Here is a 20,941-nt window from a genome sequence, read left to right on the forward strand (position 1 = left end):
TTGCTATACCAAATCTTTCCGATAAAAAGAAAATATGAAACAAACAAATAAATGGTGCTACAGCGCTTAAAGTGCATCAAGAAACTACTAACAAACACAGGTTAATCATTTGAATAAATCATTTGAAATAATAAAAAACAATATGATGTTCAAACTTTTGACTTCTTTCTTTAATAACTACATAACACAGTACTTGTACTTCTACTTTCAGTACTTGAGTAGAATTTTTTTTTCAAAACTACTGGTACTTTTTACTTTTAGTACTTAAGTAGCAAATTTTTTGAAAAAACTACTTGCAATACTTAAGTAAAAAAAATGTTGAATACTTTAGTACTTCTACTTAAGTAACTTTTTCTGTGAGCACTTCCACTTCTACTCAAGTCACTTTTTGATCGAGCACTTGTACTTTTACTCAAGTAGAAATTTCGAGTACTTTATACAAGTCTGGTTGAAGCTGACAGGCCCACGGTGATGAGTCCTGGAGAGTTGGATCTGGTATTCAACACATCTCTACATGACTACTGAGTGGAGATTTTGCAGCTGCAAATCCAGCCTATACTAAAAACGCAGGAGCGTTACAGATTGAACGAACCATAAAAATGGATTCAGCAGAATTACCCACTCAAGTGACACAATTAACACAACAAGTAAAAGCGTTAATACTTGCTCTGACTGACGTACAAGAAAAGAATCAGACTCTGACACAGCAGGTAACCCAGCTCTCACGGCTTACTGCTGTTCAGCCTCCTGAACCTAAAATAAACCCTCCTCTAGTGTTTACAGGTGATCGGAAAAAATTTAGTGAATTCAAAAACGCATGTCAATTGCTTTTTTTGTTAAAACCTCGTACATACCCCACTGATCAAATAAAAGTCTGTACCGTTATTTCATACTTGACGGGTGATCCACGGGCCTGGGCAGACTCTCTCTTTGAGAGTAATGATCAGATTCTCAACACCTATTCCTTATTCCTAGCGGAACTCGCTAGTTTATACGATGACCACAATAGGCAGAGTACTGCTGATATTCAGTTGAGGGCCTTAAAACAAGGAAGGAGACCTGTAGAAGACTTTGTATCTGAGTTCAAAAGATGGACCCTTGATTCAGGGTGGAATGACACATCTTTGCGAACTCAATTCAGACTCGGGTTATCGGAAGCTGTTAAAGACGAGCTCGCCCGAGCGGATTTACCTGGCACCTTGGAGGCCTTGATACAACTTAGTATCAACATCGACAGACGACTGCTAGAAAGAAGGGCTGAAAAGATGGGAATGCCATTGTCTAGTCCTTCTCAGATTTCGGCCGTTGACCCTACTCCCATGGATGTAGGAAACATACGCCCACCTTTAACGACTACTGAACGAGCTAGAAGAACATCCAGAAATCTCTGCATGTACTGCGCATCCTCAGATCATTTGATAAACACCTGTCCCCTTGTCCACAAAAAAGAGGGTGAGTGTTCACATGTCTTGCTGGGAGGATTAACGACTTCCTTTTCTAACCCCTATCTTTTTGTTCATTTAATATTACAGTGGGACCAAACTAGGATCACCACCAAGGCTATGGTCGACACTGGATCTTGTGGAAACTATATTGATACACGCTTTGTTACCTTAAATAAAATACCTATTATTTTAAAATCTAAGCCTGTTTCTGTTAGTTTCATTAATGGTATTCCACTGTCTTCTGGTCCAATCACCAACCAGACTCAGGCACTCCTTGCCACTACCAACGAATCACATGTGGAGACCATCACCTTTGACATACTATCCTCACCCCATTTTTCTATTATTTTGGGACTTCCCTGGTTACACACACACCAACCAATCATAGATTGGAAAAAACGGACTTTGGTTTTCCCTTCTCACTATTGTGAGAATACGTGTAACCTCCCATCTTATGGGAAGATTCTGTCTGTGGTGTCAGATGAAATTGCACCACTATGCTATCAGGATCTGTCCGAAGTGTTCCTTGAGAAAAATGCTCAAGTGTTGCCTCCCCATAGGGATTACGATTGCACTATCGATCTACTCCCTAACAGTAAATTGCCTTTCGGTCATGTTTATCCCCTTTCACAGGATGAACTTTCTCATCTCAAGGAATACTTGGATGAGAATTTGACAAAGGGGTTCATTAGACCCTCTACTTCTTCCACTGCTGCAGGACTTTTCTTTGTCCGCAAAAAGGATTCCAGTCTCAGGCCTATTATCGATTATAGGCAATTAAACACGATTACGATAAAGGATCGCTATCCTTTGCCGCTCATCCCTGAACTTATTGAACAGGTGCGTGGGGCTACTTATTTCACCAAATTAGACCTGAAAGGGGCATACAACCTAATCCGAATCCGTGACGGGGATGAGTGGAAAACCGCATTCAGAACCAGATACGGACTATTCAAATACCTTGTGATGCCATTCGGGCTATGTAATGCTCCCGCAGCTTTCCAAAGATTCATAAACAACATCTTTAGAGACTTACTTGATGTCTGTGTTGTAGTATACCTAGACGATAAACTTATTTATTCTCGATCTATGCCTGAACACATAAAACATGTAAGACTTGTGTTGTCCAGACTGCTCTCACACAGACTATATGTGAAATTAAAAAAATGTCTATTTCATAAAGAAGAAATATTATTTCTAGGATACTTCATATGCAAAACTGGAATTAAGATGGATATGAGTAAGATATCCTGTATTCAAGACTGGCCTATACCAACAACTCGTAAGGCCCTACAGCGATTCCTTGGATTCTCGAACTTCTATAGGAAGTTCATCAAGAACTTTTCCGCTATTGTTAGACATCTCACACAACTGACAAGTATAAAAAAACCATTCAAATGGTCAGAAGAAGCAAATCAAGCTTTCTGCTTGTTAAAATCAAGCTTTACTTCTGCTCCCATACTACGCCATCCAGACCCATCCCTCCAATATATTCTAGAGGTAGATGCGTCAAATATGGCAGTAGGAGCAGTTCTATCCCAACGACCAACAAACACTTCATCACTTCACCCAGTTGCTTTCTTTTCAAAATCACTAAGCAGCCCAGAGGTGAATTACCCAGTGGGTGAAAAGGAGTTGCTTGCCATAAAACTGGCACTGGAGAATTGGCGACATCTGCTCGAAGGTACCCAGTTACCAATACTCATATATACAGATCATAAAAACCTTCAATACCTCCAGACTAACAAGACTCTCTCCCACCGGCAGGTACGATGGTCATTATTCTTTTTAAGATTTAATTTCCTAGTGACCTACACGCCTGCAGACAAAAATAAAAAAGCGGATGCGCTATCACGATTAACCGAAGATAACTGCGCCGAAATCCCTTCCATTCCCATAATACCCTATGAATGCATTATTGGTGTTGTCCGTTCCTTGAAGGAAGAGATTTTGCACAGTATAAGAATGGATTCACCTCCACCACAACTAAGTACTGATGCAGAAGGCTTCCTCTATTACAATGACAAACTCTACATACCCCCTACTATGCGCACCAAGATTTTGGAGTTATCGCATGATGTGCCCATGGCAGGACATATGGGTATAACGAAAACCTTTAATTTGCTCACCAGGCAGTTTTGGTGGCCTGATATGAAGACGTCTGTACAAAAATTTGTTTCTTCATGTGACATCTGTGCAAGGTCCAAAATTGACACTACAAAACCATCTGGACTACTTTGTAGTCTACCAATACCCCAGGTTCCATGGGAAGTTGTATCCTTAGATTTCATAGTAGAACTACCACCCTCTAAAGGATTTAATACCATCCTAGTGTCAGTGGACCACTTGACAAAGATGGCACATTTCATTGCTATCCGTAGACTACCTTCATCTAAACAAACAGCAGAACTACTGATGAAACATGTGTTTAAGTTGCATGGAATTCCAAAAACTCTTTTGTCCGACCGTGGTTCACAATTCATCTCTAAATTTTGGCAAGCACTTTGTCAAATTTTACGCATTGAGCGAAAGCTCACTTCTCCCTACCATCCTCAGACCAACGGACAGACTGAAAGAGTCAACCAGTGCATTGAGCAATATCTACGTTGCTACACATCATACTTGCAGGATGATTGGGTGGATCTCCTTCCTCTAGCAGAATTTGCTTACAACAACGCAACCCACAGTACCACGAAGCAAAGTCCGTTCTACTTGAACTATGGGTTTCATCCCACTCTTCTTCCACCACGCATCCTGCCATCGAGTAACCCAGTAGCCTCGGATTACCTTACCCAAATAAAAGACTCTTTGGGCTTACTCAATACCACTATATCACACGCTCACAGTCAACAAAAAAAGTACTACGACCTTTGTAGAAGACCTTCTCCTCAGTATGCTATTGGGGACCTTGTTTGGCTATCGACAAAGAACTTAAGATTAAAAATCCCTAGCAAGAAGCTTGGACCTTTATTTTTGGGACCCTTCCCAATTAAAAAACTTATCGGAAAAGCTGCAATACAGCTCACCCTACCAGCAGATCTCAAGATCCATCCCATCTTCCATGTGTCGCTACTGAAGCCCCATGTTTCTAACCAAGGAATAAGGCCTACCATCTTGCCTCCACCTCCAATACAAGTTGAAGGCGGAGAAGAGTATGAGATCAAGGAAATTTTGGATTCTCGCATCCATAGAGGAAGACTCCAGTATCTCATAAGATGGAAGAACTATGGACCCCAAGACGACACCTGGCTAGATACCTCTGATATTCATGCGCCTAGACTTATACGGAACTTTCACTCGAAACACCCAGAGAAACCTGTCCTATAGGCCTTCCGGAGCCGGCCTTAAGGGGGGGGTACTGTAAGATTCTGGTACCTCCGGTACCCTTAATCACTACTTTCCTCTGTAATGCGTCCCACCTTTCTCTTCAGGTGGTACGCATATACCTTTAAGAACGATGATGTCACTGCTGAGCGCCACAGAGCGGCTATTTCAACCGCCGGCGGTCTCACTCACATTGTTCGTTCAACCTGCCTTGCTATCCACATGCTTTCAAGCCTGTCTCTCGATCGGAACCTCCAGCCATTCCCTTTACCTGGAGCAGACCGGAACCTCGCTACTGATCCCTGTATCTCGCTACCGGATCATTCCTTATCTACTGGACCTCTCTAAACTACTAACATTACAAGTGATAAGTACCCCACAGGGGAACCCTCCATAACCTTATTGCACTATCTACCTATGCACATTAAGGACTGTAACTACCTATCTATACTATCCTATCATCTGCACTGTTACAGGGATTGCTAGCTCTTCAGCCTACTACCATCTATCATCTGCACTGCTGCATAGATTGCTAGCTCTCCTGTCTACTACTATCTATCCTTGCACTGGGTTAGTCTATCCTGTATTTGTCATCTGCTGTCCTCACCACCTGTTAGCATACTCGATACTAACCTATCTGCATTCCTAAATACCATCTTGAACTCTCCTATACAAAACCTATCAAGTGATTACCATCCTTGTCACTGTTCACACCTGTCCCTTCAGCACATCACCTTCATACTATCATATACATTCTATCACTCCAGGAACATCTCATTGAGTGTGTATATATCTGTATGTTGAAGCTGACAGGCCCACGGTGATGAGTCCTGGAGAGTTGGATCTGGTATTCAACACATCTCTACATGACTACTGAGTGGAGATTTTGCAGCTGCAACTCCAGCCTATACTAAAAACGCAGGAGCGTTACACTACTCCATAAGGGCCTCGTCCTCCTCCTACATCGATCAAGATTATTATTTTTTATTTTTATGTATTTTATGTTATTTTAAGTTACTTCCCTATCCACATTTGTTTGCAGAGCACTTGCCATGCTCTTAAGAAGCTTTTGCTGCCATTTGCAGCCCTCTAGCCCTTTCCATGTGTTTTTTAGAGCCATTTTAGTGCTCAAAAGTTCGGGTTACTATTGACTTCAATGGAGTTCGGGATCGGGGTAAAGTTCGGGTTAAGTCCGGGTCACGAACCAGGAATTTTTTTTCAACCATTGTACACTATGCCAAATGCCATCATGGTAGTATAAAATGTCCCAGTGTATACTGGATGTGACATTATGATTGTTACCCCTACCATTACCTAGGTATAGATCTGAACCTTGCTACTAAATTATACTTTCTAATTAATGATTTTATAACAGTGGTCTTTCTGGTACCCAAAATCTCATCCTGGTAAGGGTCTATGTTGACAGGCTTTGGAGTTGATGTTGCTGTTGATGTTTGGTGTTGATGGCATCAGTTTAACATGAATTTTAGACACCTTTATTATAATTCAGAATTTATTGAAAAGTGCATTTAACCTGTAGATGTCCTTCTGACATGCTTTAAGTGGGTTCTGCATTCGTATTGACTTGTATAGGGATGCAAATCCTATACATTCCTATACAAGTCAATCTGATGCTAACAAAACCCCTTCAAACAAGCAAAAAAAAAAGCAAACAAGTGCCTGTAACTTGAGATTCAGGGAGATTTAGAAAGCTTGTTGTTTTCTTATAAGTGATCAGCTACATATTATCTCTTAATAAAAGGTGTTTATTAACAATTTTAAACATTCAAGCATTTAAAAAAAATGACAAAGCCCCCACAAAAAAACAAGCCTTTATGGTTCATACAGTGAATAATTTGCTTTCTAATTTAAATCTAAATTGTTGCAAAAGTAAAGTTTTGGTGAATAGAACATATTTTCAATTTTTCATAGCTAACAGAAAATGTTTCTTTGCAATTCTGTAGGCTGCAAACATGAACAAGGTTCGTCCTCGATATGCAGTTGATCGGTTTACATACTCGCTTGACATTTTCAATGAGGAATATGAAAAGAAGAACCGTACTTACCCTGTTGGCGGGAAGGCCCGAAAACTGTTCAGGTAATGTATGGATTGTATACTCACATTATGTTAATTACTACATGAATGCCTATTAGGGAGTTTTTCAGATTAAACAATCTATCAGATCTTATGACATACCTGAGCAGTAAATCAGAGAGATCTGTCCTTTCTCGATTCCCCTTTTTTTTCCAGGAAAGAAAATCTTTCTGTATGTTTTAATTCTTTATAATACTGCTGCGCACAGAACAGCCACTTTGGGGTGTTGTAAATCTCTTTTCTTTTTTTTTTTTTTTTTTTAGGGGCAACGTTAGATTTGGTAATAGGTTAATTAGTAGTGGTGGGGGGGGGGGGGGTTCACAGAAGGCTAGGACAGCAGGGAGGAAGAGATAGGAAATGAGAGGGGAAAAGGTTGAATTAAATAGGGGATACATAGTAGGGGGAGAAGGAAGGGGTGTCACCACTCCAGGGCAGGGGGGGGGGGGGGGGTGATGACAGAATGACTGTCTTGTAAAGTCTGCTGTTTGAAAAGGGGTATAAATTAATTTTTCCTCAGAAGGTGGTCCAGTGCATCATCCAGGAGAGTTTAACTATATTTAATGCAATATTTGTATTGAATCCAATAGAACAATATCTTCCTAAAGGTTTATTCACATTATACCCCTAAAGGAAAGGGGCAGCAGTAGATTGTCCATTGCACAGACAAGTTCAGGAACATACACTCCAAATAATATTTGTTCGCTCACATTCTATTGTGGCTGCCCTTGGTATTTAAGCTGTTTGCAAAACAGTAATCCCTCAGTCTTCAGAATGTTTCAGGGTAAAACATCCACAACAACTGGCGCTTGAAATCACAAAGAAAATAAATTGTTAAAGGGTACAATGGGCCTATGTATAAAATAATTTTTCTTAATAACTTAAGAGCACATCAATACACTGTCTTCAGGAATATGGTACAAACACAACAGAATTTAAAATCCCGACAAAAAAACACACCTTTACCTCATTAATCTAAAACATATGAATCTCTGGAATGAATGCTAACATTGCCAAACAGCAAATATATGGGCTTTATTTGGTCCTGAATGCTAGCCAATAATATTGCTTCCATTATACACTTGCACCCAGGGACTACATATCAAATTTAAATCAAATTACACTACCTCAATCACATTCACAAAAAGAACTATTCAAATTTAAAGTGTGTTTGTAGTAAACATTGTAAACAAAAGGTACCACATCCCTAATTCGTATATTAAATGCTGGGAAAGATCTCCCGAAAGCGAAACCCACCACTGGAACCTGAGGTGTGCAGGTAAGTGCTGGGGTTGGAAGAAAAAGAAAAAAGAAAAAAAGAGACAAAAGAGAAAAGAGAGGGAGACAGAGAGGAGCAGAAATAGAGGGGGAGGACCCAAAGGGGACAAGGGGGAATGGGACAAAGGGGAGGAAAACAGGTAAGGGGGGAGAAAGAGGGGGGTAGGAAGAAAGAAAAAACGGGGAAAGCAAAAGAAAAAAGAAAAAACAAGGATAAGAGAGGAAGAAAGAAACAGAGACAACGTACCCCGAAGGGTAAAGAATAGGACAAGAGGGCTAGTGGGACTTTAAGGCTGCATTCACACTTGAGCGTAGCGTTTTTTACCGCGATTTTACCGCGATTTTTACCGCGATTTTTACCGCGATTTTTTCAGGCGTTTTTCATTGACATCTATCAAAAACGCTGGTAATCAGCCCAAAAAGAAGCTAATGTACTTTTTTTAGCTACAGGCGTTTTGCAAAACGCTCAGATGTGAACAGGGGCCATTTAAATGAATGGGGTTTTACTTGTTGGGCGTTTTGGAAGCGTTTCTTTTGAGCGTTTTTGGAGCTGAAAACGCCCAGGTGTGAATGGAGCCTAAAGGTACCAGGTATTCAAAATGATAAAGACATAGTTAAAAACATGAAATATTTATTGACATAGCATTTTTAAAAACAAAAACCAGCAATACAACATTGATACATATGATTCTGACATGTACAGACGTAAATGTGTAAGACACAAGGCAAAAGATAAATGATGGTAATAAATGGGTCCAATGCTGAACATCAAACCATTCCCGACATGTTTCGCGGGCAGCAGTGCACCGCTTCTTCAGGGGAATAAAAACACATAAGTGTGCAATGCCTTTTAGTATCCTGTATAATACAGCAACAACAAGAAAAGTTTGTTATTGATTCAAATATATATATAAGTATATATAATGTCAAATATAGAATACATGCAACTATGAGATATCGAGGTACATCCGAGACCACCACCACATAGGAACCCACCACCAAACCGACCAAATGGAAGTGCACCCAGAGGAAAACGCCTCCCCAGCGGATGTGGAGGGGCATATACGGCAGGACAGAGGTGTATGTGAAAAAGGACTGGAAATCCATCATCACCCGAGAAGGGGAGAGATAGAAGAAAAAATCTGTATATAAAAAAATTTTTTTACTGTATATACCTTAATTCGTGTCTGCAATGGACACAATCACATAACCAATGCAGAGCGGTCATGTTGGAATCCCCACGTGGGGTATTATTCTGTTGGAATAGAGGTAAAGAATGTATGCTTACACTTAAATATGGATAGAGTAAATTAGAGGGGGAATGTGATTTTTGGAAGAACAGGAGGCTTTACCTGCGTAATGGTGGATGTGCTATTTCTGAAAAGGGTAGTACCGTAAAGTATAATACGGCCCAAATATAGGCTCTCAGTTTTATACCATTGAATCGGGGGAGAGAATGCCATCCATTCAACGCTTCTATAAAGCATAACAAAAAAAAAAAGGGGGGAATAAAAGTTATTGGGTCTATCCATTCCCAAGTCCTATTTGCAGAATGATATATATAGGAATCCTTACCCTCGTGATACCGCCGTGCGAGTAAACGCCAACTCCTGACTGAACGCTGCAACTGAACCCGCCTAATATGGCCCTCAACCCGACGCCAAACTGCGCATGACGTCATGCGCAGTGTGGGCGGGTCAGGTCCTCAACAGAGCGCGCATCCACGGAGGGCGCGCGCGCTGTGTCGTTCTATAGCTGGGCCACAAAGCGGCGGCCCCGAACGACCACAACAGCGCCGGGCAGACAGGAAGTATCAGGCCAGCGATGTGCGCGAGGACCACACATCCGCTGGGAAGTCCGGGAGCGCACCCCCAGGTGGGCGGAGGGGGAACTGCAGTGGAGGACAGAAACTCGGATGTAGATCAATACATAAGGAACATGACATATAAGGACAGAAAATTCAAAAATACATGTAAATGAGACAAAAAGGACAAAAAACACCTAGTGAATATCTATCTTATATATAAGGTTATAAATCTATGTTCAGACATTAATTACACTAGAAACCTGAAGGGGATATTAAGTCCCACATAGTTTCTGTATAAATAAACAAATTCCCAAAGAGAGGGAAAAAGACATACAAAGAAGCAAATAACAATCATCTTTCTAGATGCTCCAGCCATGTGCAATATTAAATCTGAGAGAGACAAAAAATAAATTACAAATAAAGACGGGCTAATTTAGAAAGGGAGCAGTCCTTCCAATGATGGAGTGACTGAGAACTTACCAATCTCCAGGGCCGCAGCCGCGACATCGCGGGGAGTGGACGGTCAAAAAAGGACTGTGTGGTACAGAGCAAGGGCCGGGATGCTAGGCAGCTCACCTGAGTAGGACTCAATGGTATTCCAAATCAAAGGGATTGGAGAGAGGAGAAGGAAGAGAATTACTGGCCTAAAAAAGGTTTATAGGTCAGGACCTCATTAATTCCGGGAGGTATCGTAGCCTCTAGGGATTCTATCCAGTAGGATTCCCTTTGTAGGATGTGTTTGTCCCAGTTTCCCCCTCGGGGGTCCTGGGGAATAACCTCCAAGACGAAGAACGAAACCACTGAATTATCATACTTATGTCGAAATCCTATGTGACGTGTTACGCTGGTTTGTATAGTGCCCCCTTCAGAATGGTACAGGTGATCATCTATGCGTTTACTCAATTTTCTAATGGTTTTGCCAACATAGAATGCCCCACAGCAACACATCATAAGGTAGATCACCCCCTGAGTGTTGCAGTGGGCATAGTGTTTGGAATGGAGCCATTTCCCACTGGGTAAGCGAATGCCTGTTCCGACTTTGACCCAAGGGCATTTGTCACACGCCCCACATCAGTATGTGCCTTTTTTAAGGCCTGTATTGGTGGTTATATTTGTGTAATGACTTTTGGTTAAACAATCACGGAGGGACGTGGATTGCCTGAATACCAGACTAGGTCTGGTATTTAGATATTTATTCAAGGTAAGGTCTTGGGTGAGAATCGGCCAGTGACGTTTTAAGATATTTCGTAAGATATCATCGTGTGCAGAGTATGTGGTGATGAACCTGACATTTTTGTCATCTTTTTTTGTGGTAGTTTTGTATAGCAGCTCGGCTCTCGAATGGGTATTGGCCTTGTTGTAGGCTTTTCTAAGCAACGTCTTAGAATATCCTCTGGCAAGGAGTCGCTCACGCAGCAGGCCAGCCTGGACACGGTATTTGGCTTCCGCAGAACAATTCCTGCGGAGCCTGAGATACTGGGCATAGGGAATACTAGCGATCAAGGGGGCGGGATGGGCACTTGCTGCGTTAAGTATAGTGTTACCCGCACTGGGTTTTCGGTAGAGATCTGTATCAATGAGTCCCTCCGGGGAGAGGCCGATGTTCAGATCTAGGAATGAGATCAAGTGTTTGTCAAATGTATATGTAAATTTGAGATTTAAATTATTGTTATTGATGGCTTCCAAAAATAATGAAAGTTCATCTACTGTACCTGTCCATATGATCAACAGGTCGTCAATGAACCTGTGCCAAATCAAAATATAAGACATCCACTGTTCCATTCCCTCGTCTGAAAAGATCAGCCTCTCCCAGGCGCCCAGATAGAGATTGGCGTATGAGGGAGCGCAGCAAGTGCCCATAGCCACCCCCTGGATCTGCAAGTATGTTTGTTCCAAAAAGATAAAATAGTTTCTAGTGAGAATAAATCTCAACAATTTGAGGACAAAGTCCATCAAGGGCCAAGATCTATGATCCTGTTCCTTGAGGAATGATTCGGCCATCCGGATGCCCTGGTCGTGCGGGATACTGGAGTATAATGCTTCAATATCAATTGCTACAAGCAGGGCATCCGGAGGCCGAATCATTCTTACGAAATATCTTAAAACGTCACTGGCCGATTCTCACCCAAGACCTTACCTTGAATAAATATCTAAATACCAGACCTAGTCTGGTATTCAGGCGATCCACGTCCCTCCGTGATTGTTTAACCAAAAGTCATTACACAAATATAACCACCAATACAGGCCTTAAAAAAGGCACATACCGATGTGGGGCGTGTGACAAATGCCCTTGGGTCAAAGTCGGAACAGGCATTCGCTTACCCAGTGGGAAATGGCTCCATTCCAAACACTATGCCCACTGCAACACTCAGGGGGTGATCTACCTTATGATGTGTTGCTGTGGGGCATTCTATGTCGGCAAAACCATTAGAAAATTGAGTAAACGCATAGATGATCACCTGTACCATTCTGAAGGGGGCACTATACAAACCAGCGTAACACGTCACATAGGATTTCGACATAAGTATGATAATTCAGTGGTTTCGTTCTTCGTCTTGGAGGTTATTCCCCAGGACCCCCGAGGGGGAAACTGGGACAAACGCATCCTACAAAGGGAATCCTACTGGATAGAATCCCTAGAGGCTACGATACCTCCCGGAATTAATGAGGTCCTGACCTATAAACCTTTTTTAGGCCAGTAATACTCTTCCTTCTCCTCTCTCCAATCCCTTTGATTTGGAATACCATTGAGTCCTACTCAGGTGAGCTGCCTAGCATCCCGGCCCTTGCTCTGTACCACACAGTCCTTTTTTGACCGTCCACTCCCCGCGATGTCGCGGCTGCGGCCCTGGAGATTGGTAAGTTCTCAGTCACTCCATCATTGGAAGGACTGCTCCCTTTCTAAATTAGCCCGTCTTTATTTGTAATTTATTTTTTGTCTCTCTCAGATTTAATATTGCACATGGCTGGAGCATCTAGAAAGATGATTGTTATTTGCTTCTTTGTATGTCTTTTTCCCTCTCTTTGGGAATTTGTTTATTTATACAGAAACTATGTGGGACTTAATATCCCCTTCAGGTTTCTAGTGTAATTAATGTCTGAACATAGATTTATAACCTTATATATAAGATAGATATTCACTAGGTGTTTTTTGTCCTTTTTGTCTCATTTACATGTATTTTTGAATTTTCTGTCCTTATATGTCATGTTCCTTATGTATCGATCTACATCCGAGTTTCCGTCCTCCACTGCAGTTCCCCCTCCGCCCACCTGGTGGTGCGCTCCCGGACTCCCCAGCGGATGTGTGGTCCTCGCGCACATCGCTGGCCTGATACTTCCTGTCTGCCCGGCGCTGTTGTGGTCGTTCGGGGCCGCCGCTTTGTGGCCCAGCTATAGAACGACACAGCGCGCGCACCCTCCGTGGATGCGCGCTCTGTTGAGGACCTGACCCGCCCACACTGCGCATGACGTCATGCGCAGTTTGGCGTCGGGTTGAGGGCCATATTAGGTGGGTTCAGTTGCAGCGTTCAGTCAGGAGTTGGCGTTTACTCGCACGGCGGTCCCACGAGGGTAAGGATTCCTATATATATCATTCTGCAAATAGGACTTGGGAATGGATAGACCCAATAACTTTTATTCCCCCCTTTTTTTTTTTGTTATGCTTTATAGAAGCGTTGAATGGATGGCATTCTCTCCCCCGATTCAATGGTATAAAACTGAGAGCCTATATTTGGGCCGTATTATACTTTACGGTACTACCCTTTTCAGAAATAGCACATCCACCATTACGCAGGTAAAGCCTCCTGTTCTTCCAAAAATCACATTCCCCCTCTAATTTACTCTATCCATATTTAAGTGTAAGCATACATTCTTTACCTCTATTCCAACAGAATAATACCCCACGTGGGGATTCCAACATGACCGCTCTGCATGAGCCCTCCTGCTTCTAACACTTTTTATGCTTTTGGTTATGTGATTGTGTCCATTGCAGACACGAATTAAGGTATATACAGTAAAAAAAAATTTTTATATACAGATTTTTTCTTCTATCTCTCCCCTTCTCGGGTGATGATGGATTTCCAGTCCTTTTTCACATACACCTCTGTCCTGCCGTATATGCCCCTCCACATCCGCTGGGGAGGCGTTTTCCTCTGGGTGCACTTCCATTTGGTCGGTTTGGTGGTGGGTTCCTATGTGGTGGTGGTCTGGGATGTACCTCGATATCTCATAGTTGCATGTATTCTATATTTGACATTATATATACTTATATATATATTTGAATCAATAACAAACTTTTCTTGTTGTTGCTGTATTATACAGGATACTAAAAGGCATTGCACACTTATGTGTTTTTATTCCCCTGAAGAAGCGGTGCACTGCTGCCCGCGAAACATGTCGGGAATGGTTTGATGTTCAGCATTGGACCCATTTATTACCATCATTTATCTTTTGCCTTGTGTCTTACACATTTACGTCTGTACATGTCAGAATCATATGTATCAATGTTGTATTGCTGGTTTTTGTTTTTAAAAATGCTATGTCAATAAATATTTCATGTTTTTAACTATGTCTTTATCATTTTGAATACCTGGTACCTTAAAGTCCCACTAGCCCTCTTGTCCTATTCTTTACCCTTCGGGGTACGTTGTCTCTGTTTCTTTCTTCCTCTCTTATCCTTGTTTTTTCTTTTTTCTTTTGCTTTCCCCGTTTTTTCTTTCTTCCTACCCCCCTCTTTCTCCCCCCTTACCTGTTTTCCTCCCCTTTGTCCCATTCCCCCTTGTCCCCTTTGGGTCCTCCCCCTCTATTTCTGCTCCTCTCTGTCTCCCTCTCTTTTCTCTTTTGTCTCTTTTTTTCTTTTTTCTTTTTCTTCCAACCCCAGCACTTACCTGCACACCTCAGGTTCCAGTGGTGGGTTTCACAAAAAGAACTATACAGATATCTGTAATAGACATTCTTGCCCACAAGTCTCATTTAGCATATAAAAAAAGCCATCATACTAAATCCAACAATATAATAGGAACAATCACATTGTTGGTGTTATTTAAATATCTGTTTTAAAATAAGCAATTTACTATCTGGATTAAATTAAGTGGTACGCTTATGTGTAAAAGCTGGACCACATACTGAGTTTTAAAGGCATTGTATATTTTCAAATGTTGGGCTCACATGTTGTGGCTGCAATTTGTAGTGTTATCACTGATTAACCACACCGACTGTATAACTTACATATACGGCGGCAAGATGGCACTGCTGCATCGGATCACGTACTTAGGGATGGGCCGAACAGCCCCCTGTTTGGTTTGCAGCAGAACTCCCGAATAGGGGAAATGTTCCAACCCCCCCAAACAGCGAACCTTATTGAAGTCTATAGGAGCCGAGCAAAAAAAACAAAATATGCCCATTTTGAAGCTTTATATGCAAGTAATTGGCTATAAAAGGGGTACGGGGGGTCTGGGTACTGCCCTGGGGAACATGTATCAAAAAAAAGAAAAAAGATTATTTTTTCAGGAGCAATAATTTTAATTATGCTAAAAGTGCTTTAAATATAGTGTCCTTAATGTGCCTGTAAAGTGGCGCATCTGTAGCATGCATAAAGCATACTACAGAAAAAATGACAATTTATAAAGAAAACAAAACAAATCAAATACTATTTAAAATTACTCGCGGTTACAATTTCCGGCTCTCCGCTATTGAAAAAATAAAGAAAAAAAAACAGCGTGGGGTCCCCCCCTAGTCCAGTCCATACCAGACCCTGATCCGGGCATGCAGCCTGGTAGGTCAGAAAAGTGGGGGGGGGGGACTCACTAAAAAGGACTGTTTAGCTCAGTGTAGCATTCACTAGTGAACAGTGCATTCTGCGCACTAATTGGGCAAAGGTTTGCCCAATCAGGGTGCAGTGTAAGCTGGTTGTTAGTGGTGGGGCGGGGCAGGGCCGGGAAGCGGGCCGTGGCGTTCTTGACAACCAATGAGTCATCAGCTGTCAATGGCTTTCCCCACTGACAGCTGAATTTAAAAAAAAAAGTGCAGTGAAAAAAATTTAAAAATAAAGAAAAAAAATGGCGTGTCCCCCCCCCCCCCCAGTCCATACCAGACCCTTATCTGGTAGGGAATGTGGCCTGGTATGGTTCAGGAGGGGGGCACTCACTTGTCCCCCCTTTCCTGACCTGCCAGGCTGCATGCCCTCAACATGAGGGGGTAGATGCTTTGGGGCAGGGCACCCCAAAGCACCTTGTCCCCATGTTGATGGGGACAAGGGCCTCTTCCCCCCAACACTAGTCTGTGATTGTAAGGGGCTTTGGGGGGGCTTGTCAGAATATGGAAGTCCCCTTTAACAAGGGGGCCCCCAGTTTCTGCCCCCCCGCCCCATGTGAATGGGTATCGGGGACATGGTACTCCTACCCATTCACCAAAAAAGTGTACAAAAGTAAAAACCACACGAGACAGTTTTTGACAAATCCTTTATAAAAAAAAAAAATAGTGTCCCTCGATGTAATCCATCGTCAATGACATCTCACCTCTTGGGAGGCCTCCCGCCGTATGCCTGCTCTGCGCTTTGACATTTCTTATATTTGTCTACGGTGGCATCGCCTCCTTCTGACGTCACGTGACGTGTCAGAAGTGTCAGTTAGTGTACGATTTGTCCGCCACAATATTTTTTTTTTTACCAAAAATATGCACATATTGGCCTAAATTGATGAAGAAATTTGATTTTTTTTTCAATTTTTTTTTTTTTTCAAAATTGTCTGTCTTTTTTTGTTAATAGTGCAAAAAATAAATCCTGCAGAGGTAATCAAATGCCACCAAAAGATAGCGCTATTTGTGAGATTAAAAGCACACAAATTGTATTTGAGTACTGCGTTGCATGAACACGTAATTGTCAGTTAAAGTAAGGCAGTCGAGTGGTTAATTTCCATAGGCACATATATTGCTTCTTCTAGTTAGTCCCTATGCACAAAGGGGACAGGACCACTTCCTCTTTGACCAGAGTCACACAGAGTCCAATGCAGCCTCACCATCCCCTCTGTGTTGCATCGCAAATGTGGGAAGTAAGGGATGTATTTAAAAAAAAAATCACATAGCAATTCTTCCAGTGACAGTACATGTACATTTGCTCTGTGAAAATGGGATAAAGGAAATAATATTACGCTGTTTCATGTACTGGTTGAATGTTTTTCATTTAAAGTGGAAAATACCACTTTGGCCACTAGATGGAGATAATTATCATAGAAATATCCTTTGACACCGAGCCCTTCTAGCCCATTCATTTAAAAAAATAAAAAAATAAATTAGGCCATTGAAAAACATTCAACCAGCTCAAGAAATAGTCTTATAACATGTTGTCTTAAATAATTTTCTAAATACATTCCTAAGTATAAGAAAGGGGATATCTTTTTTTTTTTTTTTTTTTTTTTTTTTACAAATAGTAAATGACTGACTGTTGACAGTAAGCATATATTTTGACAGTTGTATCATTCCTTATTATTCAAAATATTTTTTTCCTTAGGAATGCATGCCTGAGAAAAAAAAAAACCCTGCTAAGAGTTTACTATTAAGTAATTGCAACTATATGTAACGAAAATAGCAGTAACTGGGTTTTGTATCATTAAACTGTTAACACATATGCATAAAATAACCAGTTTTTAACGCTGTACATTCTCACCCCATCACTTTTTTGTAGCTGTTCTCCATCCAAATTTAAATCTCTGATATTTGGACTATTTCCTATACTCACCTGGGTGCCCAAATATAACTTAAAGGAATATGCACTTCCAGATCTGCTTGGTGGCCTAAGTGCTGGCACCATACAGGTACCACAAGGTTAGTAATACATCTATTGCATATTGAAAAAAAGTCAATGACATCAGAAAAATAGATGTTGCTCATTTTTATGTTCCCATTTTGATACAGGTATGGCTTTTGCTCTTCTTGCTAACCTTCCCCCAGTGAATGGCTTGTACTCTTCATTTTTTCCTCTTGTGATTTATTTCTTCTTGGGAGGAATCCCACAGATGGTGCCAGGTATGATATTGCTGACATGTTATAACAAATGTTTTTTACCTACTTCATTTTGTTTCCTTTATTCCTTTTTTTAAATTATTGTTTTCAAAGGTACCTTTGCTGTCATTAGCATCATCGTGGGAAATGTGTGCATGCAACTGGCTCCAGAATCTAATTTTCAGACATTAAACCAGACTACAAATATTACTGTTACAGACACTGAAGCAATGAATGCTGCCCGAATGCAAGTTTCAGCTACACTGGCATGCTTAACAGCTGTTATTCAGGTAAGTGTGATAGTAACCTGAAACGGAACAAACCCACCAAGGTTTAATCGAAAGTTCAGCAATAGTGATGTCGCGAACCTAAAATTCGCCGTTCGCGAACGGCGAACGCGAACATCGGCAAATGTTCGCGAACCGGCGAACCGGGCGAACCGCCATAGACTTTAATAGACAGGCGAATTTTAAAACCCACAGGGACTCTTTCTGGCCACAATAGTAATGGAAAAGTTGTTTCAAGGGGACAAACACCTGGACTGTGGCATGCCGGAGAGGGATCACACAAAAAAAGTTCTTAAAAATTGTAATTTTTTGATAGAGAGCCAATTATTGGAAAAATTAAAAAAAAATAAAAATAAAAAATTTCTTTGGATTTAGCATCTGGGGGGTCTAAAAAGTGTACCTGTGAAGTTTCAGCTCTGTAGCATGTCCGGAACCAGAAAAAAATACGAATTAGGGTTAGGGCTAGGGTTAGGGTTAGGGTTAGGGTTAGGGTTAGGTTTAGGGTTAGGGTTATTGTTATGGCTAGGCTTAGAGGGTTAGGGTTAAGGTTAGAGGGTTAGGGTTATGGTTAGAGGGTTAGGTTTAGTGTTAGGGGCTAGGGTTACGGTGAGATACTTAGGGTTAGAGTTAGTAGCCCTACCCCTCTAACTCTAACCCTAAGCACTAAAAATAACCCTAACCTTAGCCCTGACCCTAACCCTAGCCCTAACCCAAACCCTAACCCTAACCCTAACCCTAACCCTAGCCCTAACCCTAATTCTATTTTTTTTCTGGTTATGGACATGATACAGAGCTGAAACTTCACAGGTACAGTTTTTAGACCCCCCAGACAATAAATCCAAAGAAATTTTTTTTTTTAAGTTTTTTTTTTTTTTCAATAATTGGCTCTCTATCAAAAATGACAATTTTTAAGAACTTTTTTTGTGTGAAGTTTCAGCTCTGTAGCATGTCCAGAACCAGAAAAAAAAGATAATTTTTCAGTAGAGCAGGTACACCTGGACTGTGGCATGCCGGAGGGGGATCCATGGCAAAACGCCCATGGAAAATTACGTAGTTGACGCAGAGTCGAGTTTTGATCCATAAAGGGCATAAATCACCTAGCATTCCTAAATTGTTTGGAATAACGTGCTTTAAAACATCCAGTGTGTGAATACGATCAGGTATGATGTTTTATCGGTCAAGTAGTGTAAGGGTTACGCCCGCTTCACAGTGACAGACCAAACTCTGACAGACCAAACTCCCCGTTTAACAACAGTCAGTCAGTCCATTTGCACAACCGCAAACTCCCCATTTGCACAAGGTTGGATACCAAGCTAGCCATGTCCCGTTCCTTGTCCTCACTTACATCATTGAAGGTCTCTTCCTCCACCCAGCCACGTACAACACTAAGGGTCCCCGAAAGGTGACAACAAGCCCCCTGGGACGCCTGCTGTGGCTGGTATTCCACCTCCTCAAAGCCACCTTCCTCCTCTGACTTCTCTTCTTCAGACTCCTCTCTCTGCGTTGCCACAGGTCCAGCAATTGACAAGGACAAGGCTGCTTCTGGTGGTGATGGGGACCACAACTCTTCCTCTTCATGCTCATCTACAGCCTGATCCAGTACTCTTCGCAGGGCACGCTCCAGAAAAACCCATATGGGATGAGGTCGATGATGTTGCCTTGGGTTTGACTGACCACCAGGTTTGTCACCTCCGCAAAAGGACGCATGAGCCTACAGCCATTGTTCATGAGCATTCAGTAACGCGGCCAAAAAATACCCAGCTCCGCAGAAAGAATGAAAGAAAATGAATGTTTTTTCTATGAAAAATTATCCTGCGGATCGCTTTTGGTCTGTTCACAATGAAGCAACGAACTTATCATTTGGGGTGTGCCAACACACTCCTAGAGGTGATCGCTTCATTGTGATACGCAAGCCCCTTCACCACGACAAGGTAATGATCACGAAGGGGAATTGACACATGTATGTGCCTTTTTTTTTTGTTTTTTGTTTTTTTTGCAGCCACAGTGTAGCACCAGAGGCCAGAAAAATTAGGCATGTACACATGCATGAAAAAGCAGGTATTGTTGCAGCCGCTGCTGTAGCAGCGGCCTGAAAAATTTAGGTTTTCAAGGCAGAAAGTGCACTAAAACATTGCGGCTTGAACCGTAGTTGGTGGCGGAGACGTCACGTAAGTCATCCGGCATGCAGAGAATGATTAAATACAGCAGCGTGTGGACCATTTTTAGCCCAAGGCATCTCAGTCATCACCAGGCCTTTTTTAGTCAAATGCATCCCCCACTGTCAGTCCCTTCGGGATCCATGCCTCATTCATCTTAATAAACGTGAGGTAATCAAGACTTTTTTGACCTAGGCGACTTCTCTTCTCAGTGACAATACCTCCTGCTGCCCCGAAGGTCCTTTCTGACAGCACACTTGAAGCGGGGCAGGCCAGAAGTTCAATGGCAAATTTGGATAGCTCAGGCCACAGGTCAAGCCTGCACACCCAGTAGTCAAGGGGTTCATCGCTCCTCAGAGTGTCGATATCTGCAGTTAAGGCAAGGTAGTCTGCTACCTGTCGGTCGAGTCGTTCTCTGAGGGTGGACCCCGAAGGGCTGTGGCGATGCATAGGACTAAAAAAGCTCCGCATGTCCTCCATCAACAAGACGTCTGTAAAGCGTCCTGTCCTTGCCGGCGTGGTTGTGGTGGTAGGAGGAGGATTACTTTCACCTCTTC

General features: G+C 42.0%; 1 protein-coding gene across 1 annotated transcript in view; it reads left to right on the plus strand.

Annotated features, from left to right (window-relative positions):
- The first annotated feature begins 6,737 nt into the window (after positions 1–6,737).
- The window catches only part of SLC26A9 (solute carrier family 26 member 9), a 338,632-nt gene continuing 324,428 nt past the window's right edge, over positions 6,738–20,941 (plus strand). Inside the window, exons 1-4 of the mRNA XM_082244534.1 lie at positions 6,738–6,867; positions 17,625–17,764; positions 17,855–17,965; positions 18,056–18,231. Coding sequence (XP_082100660.1) covers positions 6,743–6,867; positions 17,625–17,764; positions 17,855–17,965; positions 18,056–18,231 — 552 coding nt within the window. The 5' untranslated portion in view covers positions 6,738–6,742. The remainder of the gene's footprint in view (positions 6,868–17,624; positions 17,765–17,854; positions 17,966–18,055; positions 18,232–20,941) is intronic.

Source organism: Pelophylax lessonae (genome assembly GCF_965119305.1).
Source record: "Pelophylax lessonae genome assembly, chromosome: 2".
NCBI classification, from domain to species: domain Eukaryota; kingdom Metazoa; phylum Chordata; class Amphibia; order Anura; family Ranidae; genus Pelophylax; species Pelophylax lessonae.